This window comes from Folsomia candida, unplaced genomic scaffold (assembly GCF_002217175.1).
Source record: "Folsomia candida strain VU population unplaced genomic scaffold, ASM221717v1 Fcan01_Sc005, whole genome shotgun sequence".
Taxonomy (NCBI): domain Eukaryota; kingdom Metazoa; phylum Arthropoda; class Collembola; order Entomobryomorpha; family Isotomidae; genus Folsomia; species Folsomia candida.
The window spans coordinates 8,723,512-8,743,361 of record NW_019091197.1 but is presented as its reverse complement, the minus strand read 5'-3'; the positions used below and the strand labels follow the sequence as shown (position 1 = coordinate 8,743,361).

The 19,850-nt window shown below is 38.2% G+C and overlaps 2 protein-coding genes and 1 long non-coding RNA gene across 14 annotated transcripts in view; 1 reads left to right on the top strand and 2 right to left on the bottom strand.

Moving 5' to 3' along the window:
- The window catches only part of LOC110850506, a 31,063-nt gene extending 27,941 nt beyond the window's left edge, over positions 1-3,122 (bottom strand). For 2 of the 10 annotated variants that reach the window (XR_004834847.1, XR_004834848.1), the window contains exons 1-4: positions 2,648-3,061; positions 2,234-2,456; positions 1,567-1,727; positions 273-1,299 (exon numbers count right to left, since the gene is read on the bottom strand). Coding sequence is in view for 1 of the 10 variants with exons in the window: in XM_035851738.1 (XP_035707631.1) it covers positions 273-533 (261 nt within the window). In the remaining 9 variants the exon portion in view is untranslated. Of the gene's footprint in view, positions 1-272; positions 1,300-1,566; positions 1,728-2,233; positions 2,457-2,647 lie in introns of all 10 variants that reach the window. The other 8 variants (XR_004834845.1, XR_004834846.1, XR_004834844.1 and 5 more) reach the window with 8 other exon arrangements.
- Positions 3,123-3,481: 359 nt separating this feature from the next.
- Positions 3,482-4,914, bottom strand: LOC118435741. 2 transcript variants are annotated; one of them, XR_004834981.1, is made up of 3 exons: positions 4,364-4,914; positions 4,110-4,249; positions 3,482-4,041 (listed from the first exon to the last, which is right to left on the bottom strand). It is a non-coding gene; the product is annotated as an uncharacterized LOC118435741 (long non-coding RNA). The 2 variants fall into 2 exon arrangements; XR_004834980.1 differs by having other exon boundaries at positions 4,110-4,914.
- An 8,752-nt stretch (positions 4,915-13,666) lies between these two features.
- Positions 13,667-18,142, top strand: LOC110850273. Of its 2 annotated transcripts, XR_002547972.2 has the most exons (5): positions 13,667-15,269; positions 15,336-15,438; positions 17,036-17,127; positions 17,404-17,812; positions 17,887-18,142. XR_002547972.2 is itself a non-coding variant. In XM_035851721.1 (4 exons), exons 1-4 carry the CDS (start codon positions 15,186-15,188, stop codon positions 17,626-17,628), a joined length of 504 nt encoding a protein of 167 aa, XP_035707614.1. In that variant the 5' UTR covers positions 13,667-15,185; the 3' UTR covers positions 17,629-18,142. The 2 variants fall into 2 exon arrangements, 1 of the variants encoding a protein (XP_035707614.1); XM_035851721.1 differs by having other exon boundaries at positions 17,404-18,142.
- Positions 18,143-19,850: the final 1,708 nt, after the last annotated feature.

The following is a 19,850-nucleotide window of genomic DNA, read 5'->3' as shown; positions in this document are numbered from 1 at the left end:
AATTATCTAAACAATTGATACGCTACGTGATAAGCCCCATACTCAATGTCCTTCCATAAACACAGAAAAATAAAGTTTCGTTGTATTTTTCTGCCCCATTCTGTAAAATGAAAAAGTTTTCAGCCCATTAGCAAGAAAAAACCGAGGCCATCACCTTGTACACACGCGATTGTAAGCCACCCATATTTTGTGTAAGGATCAGACCGCCTGATATTAAGACTTCTACTTGAATTGCGCAAATAATGGGATAAAAAATAGATACAAATCTATACCTTTTCTCCTGTTTCGCAAACCGTCCTGCAAACTGTACAACCAAACGGACCAGTTCCATGCGTTTTATTGTGTGTTTGTAGAAGAATGTGACTGGAATACGACTTTCCACATGAGTTACAAGAATAAATCAATAACTCTGGATGGTCCTGTCCTTCATGGCGTCGGATTTGAAATTTATTCCGAGCGGTGAACCCACACCCTTCCACGGTGCAGTGGTGAATCTCGTATAACCTATTTTTCTTGGCATGAAATTCGTTCATGTGCTTCTTGAGCTTATCCTCATCCCCTGGGAGAAATGGATACTCGCAAATCTCACATTTAAGCGTCTTCCCACTTTTGTCGAATTTCTTGTGGAACCGTTAGTGCCGATGGAACACGACCCTGGAGACGAATCCTTTCTCACAAAGGCCGCAATTCCAGACTTTTCCCAAGTTGGGATCCACCTCGTGCGTCGTGATGACGTGAATCGCCATATTTTCTGAGGAGATGATGGAAAAAGGGCAGAATTCGCATGTGGGCTTCTTCCTCCTCTCCTTAATGGAGAGATGGCTTCGGACATGCATTTGAAATCTGGCCTGGCGAAAGTATATTTTTCCGCAGGTTGGGCATTCCCGTTTGGAAGGTTTTTTTATTTTGGGGGGACGTGACGGTGGTGGCGGGGGATCGGCTTTTCTGGTACGAGGTTTGCAGTGCCAGGAGGATTTGTGGGCGAGATAAGCAGATCCGGAGGGGAACGTTTTGTTTTTGTCGCAGATGGTGCAGACGACGGGAGTTTGCGTTTCGTGGAGCAGGATGTGGGCGTTGTAGAGCGATTTTAGAATGAAGACGTCCCGACAAACGGGCAGGTGAGGGTTTGCGGGCGATGTGACGCTTTTAGGACATGTTTCCACATGAAGATGGGGTTTATCGTGGAATACGAGCAGGTGAGGGAGAGGGGACATTCTTGTATAGTTGGCCACCTCCAGTCGGCTTGTTTTCTGTCCTGATACCGTTCTAGTTGGTGGGCGATGGAGTGATTTTGAGCGCCTGGAGAAAGTTTTTTTATGAGTAATTGACAATTTTACGTATGTATAAATGTGTGATATTCGCAAATTATACAGAGGATAGAGCCTCTACCCAAGAGCATAACTAAGGGGCCGTCCATAAATTACGTAAAGCAAGAGGAGGTATAAGAAGAATCCGCCGCTATTCATACTTCTGTTAAATGAGGGGTCTAAAAAATGGCGATTTTTGCGTTACGTAATTTATGGACGGGCCCATAAACATATAGCTACATCAATATTTCATATTTACCTCGAGGAAGAAGAAAATCCTCCGAGTTCTCCCCACAAATGGTACAAGTTCCGGAATTTGATTCTGTGTGGTCAAATTGGGTGGGTTCGGAGGACAAAATTTTCCTAATCTTGGCAGGTGGTGGACTAGTAGAAGAAGATTTTGGCGAGGCAGTGGGAGAGCTGTGTACAAATTATGCTGATCTTTAGTTAAGTAATTAAATGTTTTAACCTCTTGGCTACCAATTACACACATTTGTGTTACAATTTTTTATCACTTGACTACCACAAACTATTTTTCAGAAAATTACTTTGTCTACCAATTACACGCATTTGCGTAGCAAAATTATTTCTCTTAGCTACCAAGGTATTTTAGGAGATTTTACATTTTCCGGCATTTTACAACTTGATAAATTTCCATGGACCACCAGATTTCTTGAAATCCCTGATCTAATTACGCACATTTGTGTAACTGGTACGCAATGGAAAACGATCTCCGGCGTAATTGGTAGCCAACAGAAATAATTTTGTCACACAAATGCGTAATTGGTAGGGAAAGTTATATTTCGAAAAATCGCTTGCGGTTGTCAAATGATAAAAAATTGTTACACAATTGTGTGTAACTGGTACGCAACGGAATATTCTCGAAAATGAACTGGTAGCAAGGAAGCCTCCTTGATAATATGCACCTTGGATCGACATCGTCTTCCAATGGATCACGTCCAGGTTCCCCGTCTTCCTCTTCCTCTTTGTGGTGAGAAATCCCACGTATTGGTGACCATGCGGCATCACCTTGTCCATCGTCCATGTCATCGTCATCTTCCAATACGTCTTGAATATGCGTTCCCTCCTCCACTTCACATTTCACGGCGATTTCCTCTCCCTCACTTCCCTCTTTTACCAAAATTTGACCTATATTACATAAAAAAATTAATGAACTTTTTATGTTTAAAGCTATTTTAATAAGTAACATTGTTAAATATCGAACAGAAATATGATACTATATATTTTTTAGGAAACCTATCTGAGCATAAGAAATCGCGTCACATATTTTAATTATTTTTAGGAAACAATTTTAAGACATTAAATAAATAAATGATCACCTTTAGATATTAAATTCTGCTCAATTTTGTCAATTAATGGTGCCAATTTTCTATAAATGTGGCCCACTTGGGAGATAATTAAGGCGCATTGGGAACAGAAACTGGTCGTGCCCCCGTTTCTGATCAGATTCTTCACGTCGCCAAGCAGATGATCCCCCACGGACAGAATTTTAGCGAGGAAATTAATCGTTTTTTTAATCGGATCGTTACTTTCTTGAAAATTAGTGAAAGAAGTTGGAACTTGTGGACAGAAAAGGCAACTCTTAACGGGAGACATGCTCTCGACTAGTTTAATTAATTATGATTTAATTGAAGTAGAAAGTGGCAATTTATTCTGCCTGTGAAATTAATAAGAATCAGTAACATGTGTTTACTTCAAGTGCGTGAAATTATGCGAACATCCGAGCGAGCGTGAAGTTACCCGAGTACACTTTTTGATCCGAGCTCATTTGTTATTCATCCGAACACACTTTTTTCTGGGTCGGATCAGCGTAATAAGGACGAAGGCATATCAATTTATAGAGGCATATTCACAATAAAGAGGATATCAAATATTTATAAACATCACTAAAGGATTGGCCAGACTAAGAAATTTTTGTCTCTATGACACAAATACAAAACAGTTTATTAACGCGATTCGCTTAGAACTTAAAGTAAACATTTTTTAATAGGTGGGTAGAACTGGTCTACCAAAACCCCATATGTTGTCTCAAATTATCAGCCATAATAATTATATCAATGATTATGGCGGGCCCGCTATGGCTTGGCTGAAAACATAATCATGTCAGAGGTAAATGCTAAAGAATTTTGTTTGCTAAGGAAAAATGAACATAATTCACAAATAGAAAGTGTAGACGATTTATTGATTCCAACTTGAAAGAATTAGAAATCTGCAGTTTAATGCACAATAATGTATATACATACATAAGTAAGTGCATGATTGCACCAAAAGACGAATGCAATAATGCATTGTGCAGAGAGATGTTATTAAACGTTTACAAATGCATGTTTCGCATAACGCAGCGTGAAGCCAGGTGCCAGCGTACCTGCACATAAGAGCAAAAAACTGAGTTCAGTGAGTGGAAAGTATTGCTGTGAATCTCAACACACACAAAGTCACTTCCATTCGCAAAGGGAGAAAGAGATTGCATAGAGATTTAAAGTTTCTATTTCTAATAATAAAAAAATGCAGCGATTGATTGCATGATTAATATGCTACCAAGCGACGAATATTTCTGAAATTCTGGCGTAAGAAATATATTTGACGTCGTTAGTTGAACACACGAATTTAGCCCAAGTTTACAAATCCAATCCACCCTGGTTTTCGTAAAATTGGCCCCTTAGTGAATATGGGACAGCATTGTCCACTCTTGGTTTTGATGGGGAATGATCGTCTGCAATATTCCGCAATTGAGTATATCTTCTGAAGATACTTATAGAATTCAAACTTCCATTAACTTACTGAATACCACCCACTCTGAATACTCAAAGTACGCCATTAGCAGGGAAATCAGAAGTACAGCCAGGAACATGAAGAGCGATCGATCCACGCCATTCTCCATTTCTGGCGTGAAGCCGAATTTTCTTTTACCAGGGTCCATGCTATTATTTTGATTGATACGAAATATTTTAGTATTTTGTGTAAACTTTTAATATTTCCGACAAGTGTGAAAGAAGGTCTGACTAAGAAGAGAAGGGATTTCAATCTATATCTACCTGGCAAAAACGTGTTAAAAATAGATTTCCCTGTGAGTTGTCCTGGTCTAACCACACGGCAAAGTGACACCACATAAGGAAATACACAGATCTGTAGGATTTGGAGTGTGGAAAATTATTGATTTGCTGTGTGCCAGATAGCGACGGATAGATCCGGGAAAATGGTTGTTTCCATGACATTTTTACCGCGTCATACCGTCAGGGAAGGGGAACACAATCCAAAATACACAACCGTCGTTCCAGTATCTAGTATTAGATGCTGGTGTAAAACAGAGTTTGTCGTCGTTATTATTTACTGCATATCGTCGCCGTAGATCCAGGACCAATGCTTTTAGAGTTCGTCCTGGTACTTTATGGATCTACGGCGACGATGTGGTACTCTGTATGGTGCTTGACGAAGGAGAAAGTGGATTTTTTGAGTGTTAAGAAAGCCTGGTTTATTTTTAACCAAAATTAAAGTAGAATTTAGAATGAAGTTTTGATTCAATAATGTCTACATAGATTCCGTAACTGCACTCGGTGTCTAAAGGGACTTTGTGTATTTGAGTAATGGATTACACACCCCGTCAGCACACCAAACAGGGTCGACATGCCCTTGCATGAGCTCCTCTAAATTGATTGTATTTCAATTTAAGCTTGAAGTTACTTAATTAGTTATTCTTTATAAACTAGCTTCGCCCAAAACGGTACCTGGTCCTGACATAGTTGTCAGGAAACCAAAAACGCTCTTACACGTGTCGAATAAAATCAAAAATTATTGTACACGTGTACGAGGGTTTTTTCTCAAAGTGCCCCAAATTTTTCATATTGCCCCAACTGCTAGGAACTCTGATTGTGACGCTACTAGAATGCCGATTTTCTCCAAACTTGGCATGTGATCCTCATTTAGGATCGGTCAGAGCGTTCCAGACGATTGACAGTCTAGGATGAAATTGGTAATACCGACTACCTGAAATTTTTGACAATTTTTTCAGTTTTTTCAAAATATCTCAAAAATTTATGAAATGGTATCGTTCTAGCTTCATATCTCTACAGAAACCCTATATTCTGCTTCGAATGCCGCCGGACTGAACCTCATGGCTTAAATATTAAGGGTACTTTGTAGGGCAATCAATTCTAAAAAACACGTTCACAAGAATTATGAAGGGCCATTACAACAGAGGGTCTTAACTTTTGGTTGCGTTAATGCCACGGTTAGCCATGTTCCACACAGGTGCAAACCACCACCAAGACTAAGCGATGTTCTAATCTCCTTGGGCAACATTGCCACATCGTGAGGGACAGATTGACAAATTTAAGCCGATCTATGTTAAGTGATGCCAGATTGTACTTCCCGAATGTAATCTGGTGTGACCCGTGCACGGTTTGCAGAAAATGCTGGGCATATTTAGTCAAGGAAGTGAATTTCAGACAAGCTGCAGCAGTTGTAGTAACTACGAATAGACGAACAACGGCACCACACGTTGGCAGAATCGACCCTATTGTACAGCATAATATAAACTTTTTATAATTAGAATACAGGTGATAATTTTTGTGTTAAATTGGTTAACGTCAATATAGGGTGGAACAGAACATCCAAGCTTGGACTCTAAGCCTTCTACATCTGACAATTCGAGCAGTGGAAGATATTATGTGGTAGTGCAGGGTCACCCAGCTACTCTGAGTGAGTCCCAATTATGCATCTCTGAAGCCAGTCGTAACGAAACAGAGGAGCATGATTTTTTAGATAAGGTGACAATTTCAATTTTTTAATCCCATCCTTCCAATTAAGAACCTCATCGAACTTACATGTTGAGAGTGAACTTTGTTTATGTATCCAGGATGGCAGTGATAGCAACAACTCGTGCTCTTCTGTGGAGACAACAGTTTCCATGCATAGCAGCTATTCCAAGTCATCCCCGAGGAGCGCAAAAAAAGTTAAGCGAGATATCATAAGCCAAAGTCTTCAGCCACTGCAAATATCTCCCGTCACATCCAGAACTTTTAAAAGCCACAAGCAAGTTCAAATAAGGCTATTTCAACTCACAAACAAAATTTTAGAAGTTTCTAATGTGGAATCTGAAATAACGGAACTTTCAAATCCATGCTTTGCATGTACCGAACTTGTTGAAGGACTTAAGCACAAAATCTTGCTATCATCGAAAGTCGAGGACAAGTATCGGATGCTCATGTGCCTCCCCAAGCATGTCTCAATTACTGGAATGATGGAAGAATTTGGGATTGGACTTAGACTGGCAAAGGCGGCTTCCAAACTGCGTGCAAGGGACGGGCCGTTCTCTACTCCAAATTTCAACAAAAGAGGCAGGAAGGTAGACATAGAAATAGAGGAGAAAGTCAAGCGTTTCTACCTGGATGAAAACAATTCCAGGATCAGTCCACGAGCAAACGACACGATTATGATTAAGACCGAGAACGGAAAAGAAAGGGTGGCGAAGCTTATGATACTCAACAACTTGGGGGACTTTTATGCTGAGTTCCAAGCAGTGTATCGAGATGAATTGAAAAATGGTGGTATGAAAATTGGGCTCACAAAATTTGCCACGCTAAGACCGCCGCAGTGCCGGTGGCCCGGGGCTAAGGGTCACCACAGAAGCTGCACCTGCGAAAAGCATAAGAATTTTCGGTTAATGATGGAAATCTTCAGTAATGGCATTAATAAGAAAACTGGAGAAGACCATGATGAAATTTCCGAGAAAGAAACTGAAGAAAAGCTTTGTTATCTAGCCAACATAACCTCTGATAGCAAATCTTTGTATCTGCTGTCTTATGCAGGGAAACAACAAATGAGTGCCTTTTCGGCTACTGCCCGAATTGCCCTGTTGAAGATGAAATGCAATCGCTACTGGCCATCCTGGATGATGATGAAGATGTCAGTTACTATTCATGGTCAAAAACGGATTCCACGGATCTCCGTTTTGTAACTGAATCAAAAATAGATTTCGAAGAAAATTTTAGAGCATTTGTCCCAAGACTCATCCTCCACGACTACATCAACTCAATGCAGAAACTATTCATTTCACAAACGAAGTCGGAGACACTCCTAGACGAAAGTGTTGTTATGATAAGCGCTGATTTTGGACAAAACTATACTTTCGTTATACAAGACGCAATCCAATCCTACCATTGGATAAACAAGCAAGCTACAATACATCCATTTGTGGCCCACTTCTGGAGTCGAGAAGAGGCGAAAGTTGTTTACAAAACTTACTTCGTTATCTCGGACGATATGAAACATGACGCTGCCACATTTCATGCCTTTCGGGGAGCAATCATGAAGCAGTTGAAGTTGAATCACCCAAGAATGCAAAAAATTATATACATCAGCGATGGAACAGGTGCAGTTAGCAGTTATAAAATTTTTTATGGTCAATTTATAAAATGTCCATTTTTTTGCAGCTGCTCAGTATAAAAATACTTCCAATCTTTTGAACTTGCTCTTTCACTTCGAAGACTACGGAATCCATGTTGAGTGGCACTTTACTGAAACATCACATGGCAAAAAGTAAAGATTTATTACAATAGTATTACATTAAACCAAAACATTTTTCAATAAGCATCTTATTTCTTGCAGTACCAGTGATGCCATGTCTGCCGTTGTAAAACGGTTTATAAGATTAGCTAGTCTGAAGGGAGAACTAATTACTAACCCTCGTGCAATGTTCGATGTAGCTGAACGCAATTTAACAACCGAAAAGCTGAGATTCTTCTACGTTCCAAAGAAGGAGGTGGATCTCGTCAGACAAGCAGTTGTGGACGTTACGCGCTGGTCAAAACAATCGTTGGAACTCAGAAGATGCATGGATTTGTCCCCGTGAATAATCACGAATTGAGGATGTATCGGTATTCAACGATGGAGGAATTCGAATGCAAAATTGCTTACAAACCTAAAACGATTGTGACGGTTGGCGACCCGGACAGTGGTGAATTAACCATTGAACCCACTTTAACCGAGGTACAGCTAGGCGAATATTACGGAGTGAAATTTAGGCGTTCTTACCAAATTGGAATTGTGCAAGGGATTGCTGAAGATCAGGATCTTGTAACTCTGAAGATGATGAGAAAAAAAGGAAAGGGTTTTTTCTGGCCGGATTCAGAAAAGCATGACACATTTCAGCGATTGGAATTACTCTTAAAGCTGGTATATATATAGATTATGACTTAATTAAGCTTCAATTTCTTTGTACACTAAGTCTATTTATACCTTAGGAACCACCAAACACTAAGACCGGTCGTCTTTACGAATTTCCAGCCGATCAAATTGACAATCTGCCTAGCAAATTGTAAAGGAGTAATTTGCGGTTGCACATGCGTGTCATATTTTACAATAAAAGGCTACTTTCCATGCAAGCAATTATAATCGTCTTGGTATTAAATAATACATATCAATGCGTTTCACCTTAATGTACGTGCCTAAATTTACCTAGTGCCTAAATTAACCTAGTGCCTAAATTAACTGCTGCAGCTTGTCTGAAATTCACTTCCTTGACTAAATATGCCCAGCATTTTCTGCAAACCGTGCACGGGTCACACCAGATTACATTCGGGAAGTACAATCTGGCATCACTTAACATAGATCGGCTTAAATTTGTCAATCTGTCCCTCACGATGTGGCAATGTTGCCCAAGGAGATTAGAACATCGCTTAGTCTTGGTGGTGGTTTGCACCTGTGTGGAACATGGCTAACCGTGGCATTAACGCAACCAAAAGTTAAGACCCTCTGTTGTAATGGCCCTTCATAATTCTTGTGAACGTGTTTTTTAGAATTGATTGCCCTACAAAGTACCCTTAATATTTAAGCCATGAGGTTCAGTCCGGCGGCATTCGAAGCAGAATATAGGGTTTCTGTAGAGATATGAAGCTAGAACGATACCATTTCATAAATTTTTGAGATATTTTGAAAAAACTGAAAAAATTGTCAAAAATTTCAGGTAGTCGGTATTACCAATTTCATCCTAGACTGTCAATCGTCTGGAACGCTCTGACCGATCCTAAATGAGGATCACATGCCAAGTTTGGAGAAAATCGGCATTCTAGTAGCGTCACAATCAGAGTTCCTAGCAGTTGGGGCAATATGAAAAATTTGGGGCACTTTGAGAAAAAACCCTCGTACACGTGTACAATAATTTTTGATTTTATTCGACACGTGTAAGAGCGTTTTTGGTTTCCTGACAACTATGTCAGGACCAGGTACCGTTTTGGGCGAAGCTAGTCTATAGTAAATTGAAAATGTGTAAAATTACCTCTTTATACTGCTATATCAAAATTAGTTTTAGTATTATTTTTGTCCCTAGGACATACCACGGTATGCAATGATGCATGTAATATATTTAATACATTATATATGTAACATGATATATGTATAATGTATGTATATATATAATACATGCTCATCCAGCTTCATATCCTCCGTCACCATTGTGCACATGCAGTTCACACAACAACCCTGTCAAGAAATCGGGCAGTTGTTATTGAAACTATTAGTCGTTTACCATTTACCATTTCGAAAATTTCTTGAACAAGGGTATGACATGAAAATAGTAGAAATTTTAGAAAAGTTGAGATTGCTAATGGATATGATAAAGCAACTATCTAGAATCAAAAACTTTTTTTGAAAATCCGAGCAAGATTGGATTTTTGGTGAAGATTTTAGTGCGGCTAGTCTTACAAAAATTAAGCAAAATACGTTCTCCAATTTTACTAGACAAATTTAACATTCCTCAACATGCGGGAGCCCGTAATGACTTATGCTAGATTAATACCAGTTACCTAAAAGTGTACGCGACAAGATAATTAGGAATGATTCGTTAGGGTAGTTCTTAATTCAGGGATCAATTGTATTGTAAAAACGAATTCGACACATTGCAATATTTAGCACATTTTCAGAGCGTTGTGCTACCACGATTGTGAATCAATTTTACCTTTTAATAATGCTTTTTGGCAGCCACTTTATAAAAATACAGCAAGGAGAAAGTATTACTGTCATCATTTTGCGGTATACGTAACTTAGGGTTTAGTGATGCCACTTCAACATCGTTTATTATATATTTTGATAGAGAAACGTAATGTAAAGAAACTATTACGCTACTTGTAGCGAAAGGTTTGCAGATGTGTAAATAAAGTAATTTGATGAAGTGATTAATTGATTTTGTAATACATTTTCGAATGGAGGATGGCAGGATTTGTAAATTAGGTATTACTATTACCACTCCCCGTGGTGGGGCTGGTAGACTGATTTTAAGTATTTTCTAGTGCTTGGCACTAAATATGTAAAGTTTTTTTCACATCCTTGACCTTCCAAAGTTGTATTTGCTACGCAGAAGTCATTTGGAGTAGATATGCCAAATTTCAGCTGAACATAAAACCTTTGTAAAACCCGGCATGGTCACTGGTTACACTATGCTTGATTTTTCTTTTATTCGTTCACGAAAAGGGGTGTTACAAACTGTTATAAATCCCACTTGATATCCAGTTGCTAAATAAGGCTCTGGGTTTTACTCGGTTTCATTTGTTATGGTACGACGAGTTTGAGCAATTGTAATTATTCATTAATTAGAACCGCGCTGTGTTTCATTCCATAAAAATCCTTACTAAGCGTAATTGTCGTTTATTTATTTTACATCCTTCCTCCATGAGGTCTGAAGAATATTGTGGCAGACACAGAGTATTTATAAAGTGGAAGTATGTAAATCAAGCAAAAATTATTAATTTTGTGCCATTCTCTCCAAAGTAAAATTGACAATGGTTATGGTCCGCTGCACACACACCGGTTGAATAGTAAATCAGGCAGTTCAAATATAGATGAATCGAAGTTGGTTATGAAATTAGAGAAGTCTCATTTCTGGAGGCCTCTGTTCCCGTAAATCGATGTTCTTGAAATGGACAACACTCTTTTTTGACGAAACAGCACAATATTCTATTGCACGCGAAATTTATTACGCTAAAAAAGTACTCCACACCAGTTTTACAAGTACGGACTTTCACCGTCTTTTATCCCATCCCTGCTTTTATTTAGTCTGGAGAAAGTAAAATTAAAGTACTCAGAACAACTACAATCCTGTGTACATACTTCATCTACCTGTTATTTTTTCTCTTATTTTCTCTTGATGGAGTGAATCCATTTATGTATAAAATGTCCTCCCCTTCTGGTTATATTCCATCACATGCAGAAATTTTTGCACATTTTTCAAGCACGATTTTGCCAGCAGTAAAACAATGATGGAACTATATAGCCATTCATCCATCGCATTGTACGTAATTTAACTAAATTCTAGGAAAGTGAATACAACTGCAACTGAGCTGATGAGCTAAAATGTATATATAATTCATTCCCTCGTTCCTTCACTCCTTAATAATTTATCCGCTACGAACCAACCACATTTATAAGTACATATGCTACTCTTTCAGGAGAGGATTTATTAAGTGGTTCAGTAAGTAAGTACTGTTCTTGGTAGTTGTTTGTGATGAAAGCAGTGTTTCGGGGGAAAGTAGCAAGTTGCAAGAAATAACGGAGATCAAGTGTTTTCCTGCATCTATTTGCGAAAATTTTTGTTATTTTGACCTGCAAGAAATGCACCGTGCGAGAAACCACGCTTCGCCGTTATTCCTTCATAGGATGGGGGGCTAGATGGCGAGTATATCATGCGAAATACGGACGTAACAGTAGCTAATCAAAACAAGCCTTCTTCTTCTTCTCCTTCAGAGATATTCCAGCAGAACCGACACAGATATGTACGTACACTGGGGAAAAAGCGTAACAGGTGCTCAGTCAGTAGGGATGGAAGAAAGTAAAGTAGAGAAAATAAAAGACGGCGAAAGAAGAAGTGGCAGCAAAGCAGCAATAAATCTGCTCCTTGCTACGTGCTTCCCAAAGAACAGAGGTGATAGGTGTGGAAAGTGGGGGCCATTCATCTTTTTTCAAACTTATCTCATCATCATTATCATCAACACCACTTCTAATCCGCTCCTCGTGAAGAATTGTGCACATTACTTCCTTATGAAAGAAAGCTGGATGCCATTATAGCAGATCAGCCATGTATCTTTATTATTATTATGCAAATTGTTATGCAACTCGTTATTAGCTCACCCTGCGTAGCACGGGAGCTATTGAATTCCTCTTGTCCGTCTGTCCGTCTGTCCGTCCGTCTGTCTGTCTGTTTACGACTCTTGTGCATCAATTGATGCTAATTAATTTGCCCCATGAGCAAATTTTAGCAAATTAGTAGCACCATTGGTCTCGAACAGTCGGTGACACAAAATGGTGTCAAACATTTGAGAACATAGATGCAAAACACACCAAACGTGCATAGGAACCGAAAAAAATAACTAGAATTTTTACTTCGGATTTGTCTCGATTTTATGTCAAAATTATGGATGCATTTTCCTCGTCTATTTTCCACCATTGATGGAAAATTATATCACAATTATGTGTATCTTTCGTCCGCCCTAATGCAAAATTATGCCAAAATTGCGTATCTATTTTATCTGCCAATTCTGCACCATTGGTGCAAAATTATGCTAAAATCATTATTACAGGGTGAGCTACTTCTAACGTTACAACGGTTTATTATCAAATGAAATTTAATTTTGATTATAGTGCGACTTTGCTAGGCTAACTTTGCACTAGAGCTGATTTATCGTGACGTGTAAGAAATTCGCAATGCAGATGATATGAGAAACCAAACCACGAAATGATCTCTCATGAATTTCAATTTTGCTTCTTCCTACGCCAATACCAATCGGCTCGATTTCTCCTTCTCTGATATCTTACTCGTAATAAAACTTTGTAACTTTGTTGCAAAGCAGGAGAGTTATCTTGGGATTTTGTGCTGCTCATCTGTGGACGAGTGAGGAAGAATCCACTTCCATTAGGACCCCATAGCAAGCTCTGTACCAAATTTCACCTTTCTACGACAATTTTGAAATTTTGGTGCATACTACCCCACCCACTCATATGACCCCCACCGGTCAACCACTGGACCGATTCAGAGGTCGACGCCGCCGATCTCACGCCGCCGCGCCGCCGAACGCCGGTAGTATTTTAGGCGCCGCCGCCGCCGAAAAATTTGATTCCTACTCCTTCAACATTGGGACGCCGCGCCGCGCCACCGAAAAATCCCCGAAAATTGGCGCCGCCGCCGCCGAAAATTTGTCGGCGTCGACCTCTGGACCGATTTCGCCCATCTTCGAACTCGGTTCCTAACTTTGTCCAATATGCATATGGTAAAAGTTTCAAGTCAATCGGTAAACCCCTTCGGGAGTTATCGAAAGACAGACAGACGGACGGACGGGCAGACATGACAATTACATAAGCCCTGGTTCGGGCTAAAAATGGAAAAATACATACTCTGAGAACACAATTTATGTACACTCCAATGAATAAAGACGTGATATTTGGATAAAATATTATTATCTACTGGGGTACATAAAACGAATGTTACCCGTAAAGGTATAAAAATTCTTGTATCAGGACTTCTCAACGGACAGCCTTGAATTTTCATTGTATTTATTTACCTTCTTCTCTAAACTTTTATTTCTTTGAGTTTCATCTGTGCGAGAAATTGCTGAAGGTTGTTTTTCAACCTTTTTATTCCATTATGTTCTCTTGGTCCACCTATTTCCAGGCAGGGATTTTTACCTGAAACTTTACAATGGGCATCACTCGGCAATAATGGTTTCAAAAAATAATGCGTGCCCTTCCGTAAAGAAAAGATTGCCCTTGTGGAAGACTACAGCACAGGGTGCGCACGTATTTACATACACTCTAAATAAAACTAACTAAAATTTTCTCCAGGTTGAGTAAAGAAAAGGAGGCTGACACGGTTGAGTAAATTCCACACACTATCAATAAAGTTGAGTGAAAATCGCACTAACACAACTAGTGGTGTAAATTTTAGTCAATGTTGAGCGAAGTTCCTACAACGTTGACTAAAATTTACTCAACCGTGACTAAATTGTACACCACTAGTTGTGTTAGTGCGATTTTCACTCAAGGTTGAGCAAATTTTAATCAAATTTATTTGGAGTGCACAATTGTTGGAAATCTAAATTGAACCCAATTGCGCAAGTGTTGCTCGAGAAACATTACCCACAAATTTAGTAAATAATTTGAAATTTTAAAATACCACTATCTCCCAATGTGCAGATTTGACGGAGATATTTTCATCTCAAAAGGAGAAAACGCGCAGTAAATTTGGAAAGTTCAAATTTTGTCGGCTCGTTTTCTCCTATCCTCGGGTACAAATATTTCCCCACAACCTGCACATTGGCAGATAGGTTCATTTTCAAATCTAATATTTACTAAATTTTCAATTGATTGACGCACTTATTTGGTCAAAATATGTGAGCATACGTTGGGAGACATACATTGTTAGGTTACGGCACGATGTAATCATGAATATCCTCATTGATTGGTAGTCGATGAGTTCTAAATGAGTTGGCCTTAAACGCAAAATAAGTTTTCAACAACTAGCTGGTACTAAATTGCAATTTGAAACGTTCTTGAACCTCCCAGATAAATTTGGGGTGCAATGGTATAATTTCTAAATAAACACATAAATGAAAAAAAAATTTGAAACCAAACTGTAAATGAGTTGCAGGCAAGCTCTCCCAAAACTTATTAATTAGCGAGTTTTTTAATTTCTTCAAAATTGATACCATCTAAAAAAAATTACCTGGAAGTCCAGACATGTTTAACATTTCAATTTAGCACCAGTCGGTGAAAAGTTATTGTACAGAATCGATGAGCACCTTGGTATGGTCCCTAGTCACTTTTCCAGGGTAGTTCTCCATCCTAAAAACATTGCATTACACTCCAATACCAACCATGGATAGTGAAGGATCGCTCGAAATTTTGGGAAATGATGAGACTCCAGAAATTTTGGTCTACATAGTCGCTGCATTTCACGTGGTACCAAATTTTGTAAGATACATAGTAGAGTATTTCATAATTTGATAAGTTTTAAATAAAACGCAGATATCGTCAGTCGGACATCTTATCGGGCTCGGAATTTTTGCCTTGATGATGATTGATCCAGAATGGTGTTCGGGAAAGGGATGTGATTCCCAGAGTGAATTGTGTAAGACAATATTTACAATATTTTATGTATGTGTAAAAGATATTTAATCGATTTGTTATCCTTAATCTCCGAACTGTAAGTTTGTTAGGAAACCTGCTATTGAGGTGATCGCCTCAACTTTCTATACGGATATTTATGTACAATTGCTTACATAAATTTCATTAGGAAATTTCACTATTCATACTTTGTCTTACTAACCTGGCAAGATTTTTGAAAATTAGGATTACCAAATTTTGTATTTATCTTTGTCACTATTATACCGTAAAAACTCAAATAGTAGCCGGGTCCCAGCTACAAAATTGGTAGCTGGGACCCGGCTACAACATTAATAGATCCAAGCTACTATTTGAGCAAGGCTACTATTTGACTTTTTACGGCACATAAAAAGGTAGTTTAGCTTGTCGATTATGTGGATTATAATCGATTCTCGAATATAATCGGGCCAAATTTCTCCATTGGCGATTAGATTATTTTTCGCAATAAAAATAATCGTCTAACGACACGATTATTTTGGTTTATAATCGTGGTTTCCAAGAATCTTTTAAACAAATACGACAGCGCCATGGTTCCAATTGATTTGCGTATTCTGGTTGCTGGAAAAAAATAAAATCTAGTTAAAATTCCCGGTCGACCTTAAACCTTAAAGTGTTGAGTAAATATACAATGTTTAGATAATGTCATTACTGTCGAGTTCCACGGATCTACCGTGTACAAAAAGGCAACTCATCTTGAATGGAGCGTGCACGCGCTCTTACTAACTTTTACACGGATTGATGTGAATTTTAAACTTTGTCCTAGAGATGTGAAATTTGGCATGCATATGTACCAATATATGCTGCATCATACTATACACATCAATTCCCGTTCCCTTCGCTATAAATTTTTCAGGAAAAATCAAAAACCAAATGTCGTCCCTATCATTTCACATGTCAAATCCAATTAAAGTGTGGTTCAAAAAAAATTATACCTCGGGACTGGGAAATATTTACTCCTCCCCCTGAGGGTGATGGGTTTTTTTGAGTGTGACACTCATTTAATAAGGTATGGCGAGCTTTGTGTTTAAAAAACGAGAAAAATACGGATAAAAAACTCACCGCTTGTCTGACCACACCCCGTTGCAGTGTTAAGAGGGAGGAGTCCTTTTGACCTTTTATAACCTCCCCGTACTCTTGTGGAAGGCATCTACGAAAGCGGAGTTTCCCAGTGCCGAGTTATAATTTTCTTAAAACCACACTTTAATTGGATTTGACATTTGATTTGGTTTTTGATTTTATCTGAAAAATTTATAGCGAAGGGAACGGGAATTGATGTGTATATTATGATGCAGCATATGTTGGTGCAGGTGCATGCCAAATTTCACATGTCTAGGACAAAGTTTAAAATTCACATCAATCCGTGTAAAAGTTGGTAAAAGCGCGTGCACGCTCCATTCAAGATGAGTGGCCTTTTTGTACACGGTAGATCCGTGCAACTCGATAGTAATGACATTATCCAAACAAATTTATATATTTACTCAACACTTTAAGGTTTAAGGTCAACCGGGAATTTTACAAAGTTTGCAAATATAAATAAGCAATTTCTTGTGTTTATCATCAAGATGACAACTATGCCTGGATTCTTTACGGTATTGTGGTATTCAAGTTACCATTCTTTCCAGCCAGTCTGAACCTGGTCGACGGTGTGTTGAACGTAAGCGGTTGAAATTTTTAATTTACATGTTGACCCTTTGATTTAATAATTGCCAATATTAAAGAAATTTGGTGTGGTAACGTATCTACGTATTGATATTTCGGTATATTTTTTGGGTTACAAATTTGCTTTATCGATATGATTGAACTTTAATACCGAGCTATCACTTTGGTATGTGAATACCGCTTGGTATCATTTTCATACCGCATCTCCAAGATTCTGCATCACAAAAATTAAAATAAAAACGTGTAAACGTTGCTAAAACTTTATTTCCAGGATAACGTGGAACTTTTGGAATACTGGAATAAATTCATGGTCATCGGAACCATTGGACATGTCGCGATCAACCGCCTGCTCACATATTACTATGGGGATGAAAAATATGCCAAGCTAATTGAGAAAGTGGACAATTGTCAGATTATGTTTGACATTTCCTCCATCATTTTCATCCACGAGTACAAGAATAGACTCAAGTTAAGGCTGTCCAATGGGAACGCTTAACATGCGAAACTGATTGCTTTTTCTACCCCAAACAATCATGTTTATATTTGAAAACGTCTGCACCGTAGTTGAGTGAAATTGCTACCGGGACAACTATTGAGTAAAATTTACCCCGCCAAGTTAAAAACTTACTCAAGGTTGAACAACAATCTGCCAAAGTTGGATAAATTTAAACTTTTATTGGGTAATCTTAACGCAAATGTGGTATTGGTGCCAATTTAACTCAATTTTGTAAATTTTACTCAAATTTGTTCACAGTGTGTGATTAAGCTTAGGAGGGCACTCCATGGGCACATTTGCGCCCGCCACACCCACTCAAAGGTGCGAAAAACACGAAAAATACCCTGTTTTGGTTCATTAAAAAATCCGCCAAAAATCCAATTTTGATCGGATTTTCAAAAAAATTACATATTCTTCATCTCAGATACTTGCTTTATGATGTCCAATACCAAACTCAACTTTTTTGAAATTTTGATTTTTTCGAAGACATACCCATAGTCAGAAAATTTTCGAAAATATCCAAAAAATTTAAAAAAATCATTTTGGTGTCGGATATTATCAAACAACTATCTGGGATCACGAAAATGCTTAAATTGCGGAAATCCGATCAAAATTGGATTTTTGGTGAATTTTTGAAGGTGATGATTTTCGTGTTTTTCGCACCTTTGAGTGGGTGTGGCGGGCGCAAATGTGCCCATGGAGTCAAACCGTTTCAGGGTTTGAGTACACTCATGGGGTACTACAACATATCCAAAGGGCATCGGATTCTGTGAGTGGCAAGTGGTGAAGCTCCCCTCCATAGTGGCATGAAAATTAAGATTTTTTGTCAAAACTTTTTTATTTACATTTTTATTTATTTATTTATTTATTTTATTTATACCTATATATTTTACTTGTAACAATATATGCATATATGTTCCGAATAATATCTCAGGTTGTGTCTATGCTCTATTAGTTAAATAGTTTTAAATTCAACGAGTAAAAATCAAATAAACGAATAAAAATCATGTATTCTTAGCGAACCTGCAATGGATTTGATGTAACTAAAGTGGTATTGATATGTAATATCTCGGTAGGCGCAGAGGCCGCGGAAGGGCGACGACAGGGGGACAATGTCCCCACCGTCATTCAATGTCCCCATCATCTCCCAATCTTGGTTAGGTTAGGCTAACCTAAACCCCACCAACATACCATCAATTAACCAACGAGGATTCTAACCTCCAAAATAATTAACACGTAAATTTTTCTCGATTTGATTCATTAATTCTGATTAATTATTCTAAGGTGAGGCAAAAAAACTATGGTTACATTTACACCTTAGTATGAGTTCACCCCCCCCCCTTCGAAAACTTTGACCGCCTCCTACAGCCAAGGGGGTGCGTTTTAGAGAAAAAAATAGAGACAAAAAATCAATTACGGACATAATCTAGTGCTATTGAAAGGGATTTTTCGATACAACCTCCCAGAAAAAAGTTTTGATGGTGGTAAATGGTTGCGTTTTGCAGTTTAAGTATGAAGGAGACTACCTGCATAGGTGGGTATTTAAATTTATGAAAGATCGCCCCCACTTTACTATAGTGAGGAACAAGAATTGGGTCGATTGGTTGAGAAACCACCGACTTTTCCCTATAACGAAAATTATCGAGTGGTTGCTATATAGTGACCATACATAGGTTTACATACCAAAATTTCAAAATTGTCGTAGAAAGCTGAAATTTGTGGCAGAGGTTGCTTATGCACTCTTAACAAAATTGTTACTAGATCATTACCAAGCTGTACAAGTATATGACTCTACCAGAATGGTAAAGAATTATTACCATTCTGGTAATAAATAATTTCGTTACCAGAGCAGTAATAATTTATTCCGCCACGGTAAAACGTCATGTTATGACGGTAAAATCTTTGTTACCAAATTATTGAAAACCATCACTCCGCGATAATAAATCTTTACCAAATAAGTAATAACGAATATTACCAACACGTGAAGTCGTGTCTTTACCAAACAGTAATAAACCTAGTAATAAGTATTATGTATTACCACTGCAGAACAACTGTGTTTACCAGGGGCTTGGTAAAGATCGTTATTGAAATTTTATTACCAGTTTGCTAAGAGTGTGGCGATTTTGTTTAGAGTGTAAAGGATGTGAGTTAATTAATTTAATTTAACTCTATTAATTTCAATATTTATTTATTTATTATCGCGTCCAGAATTTTTTTTATAT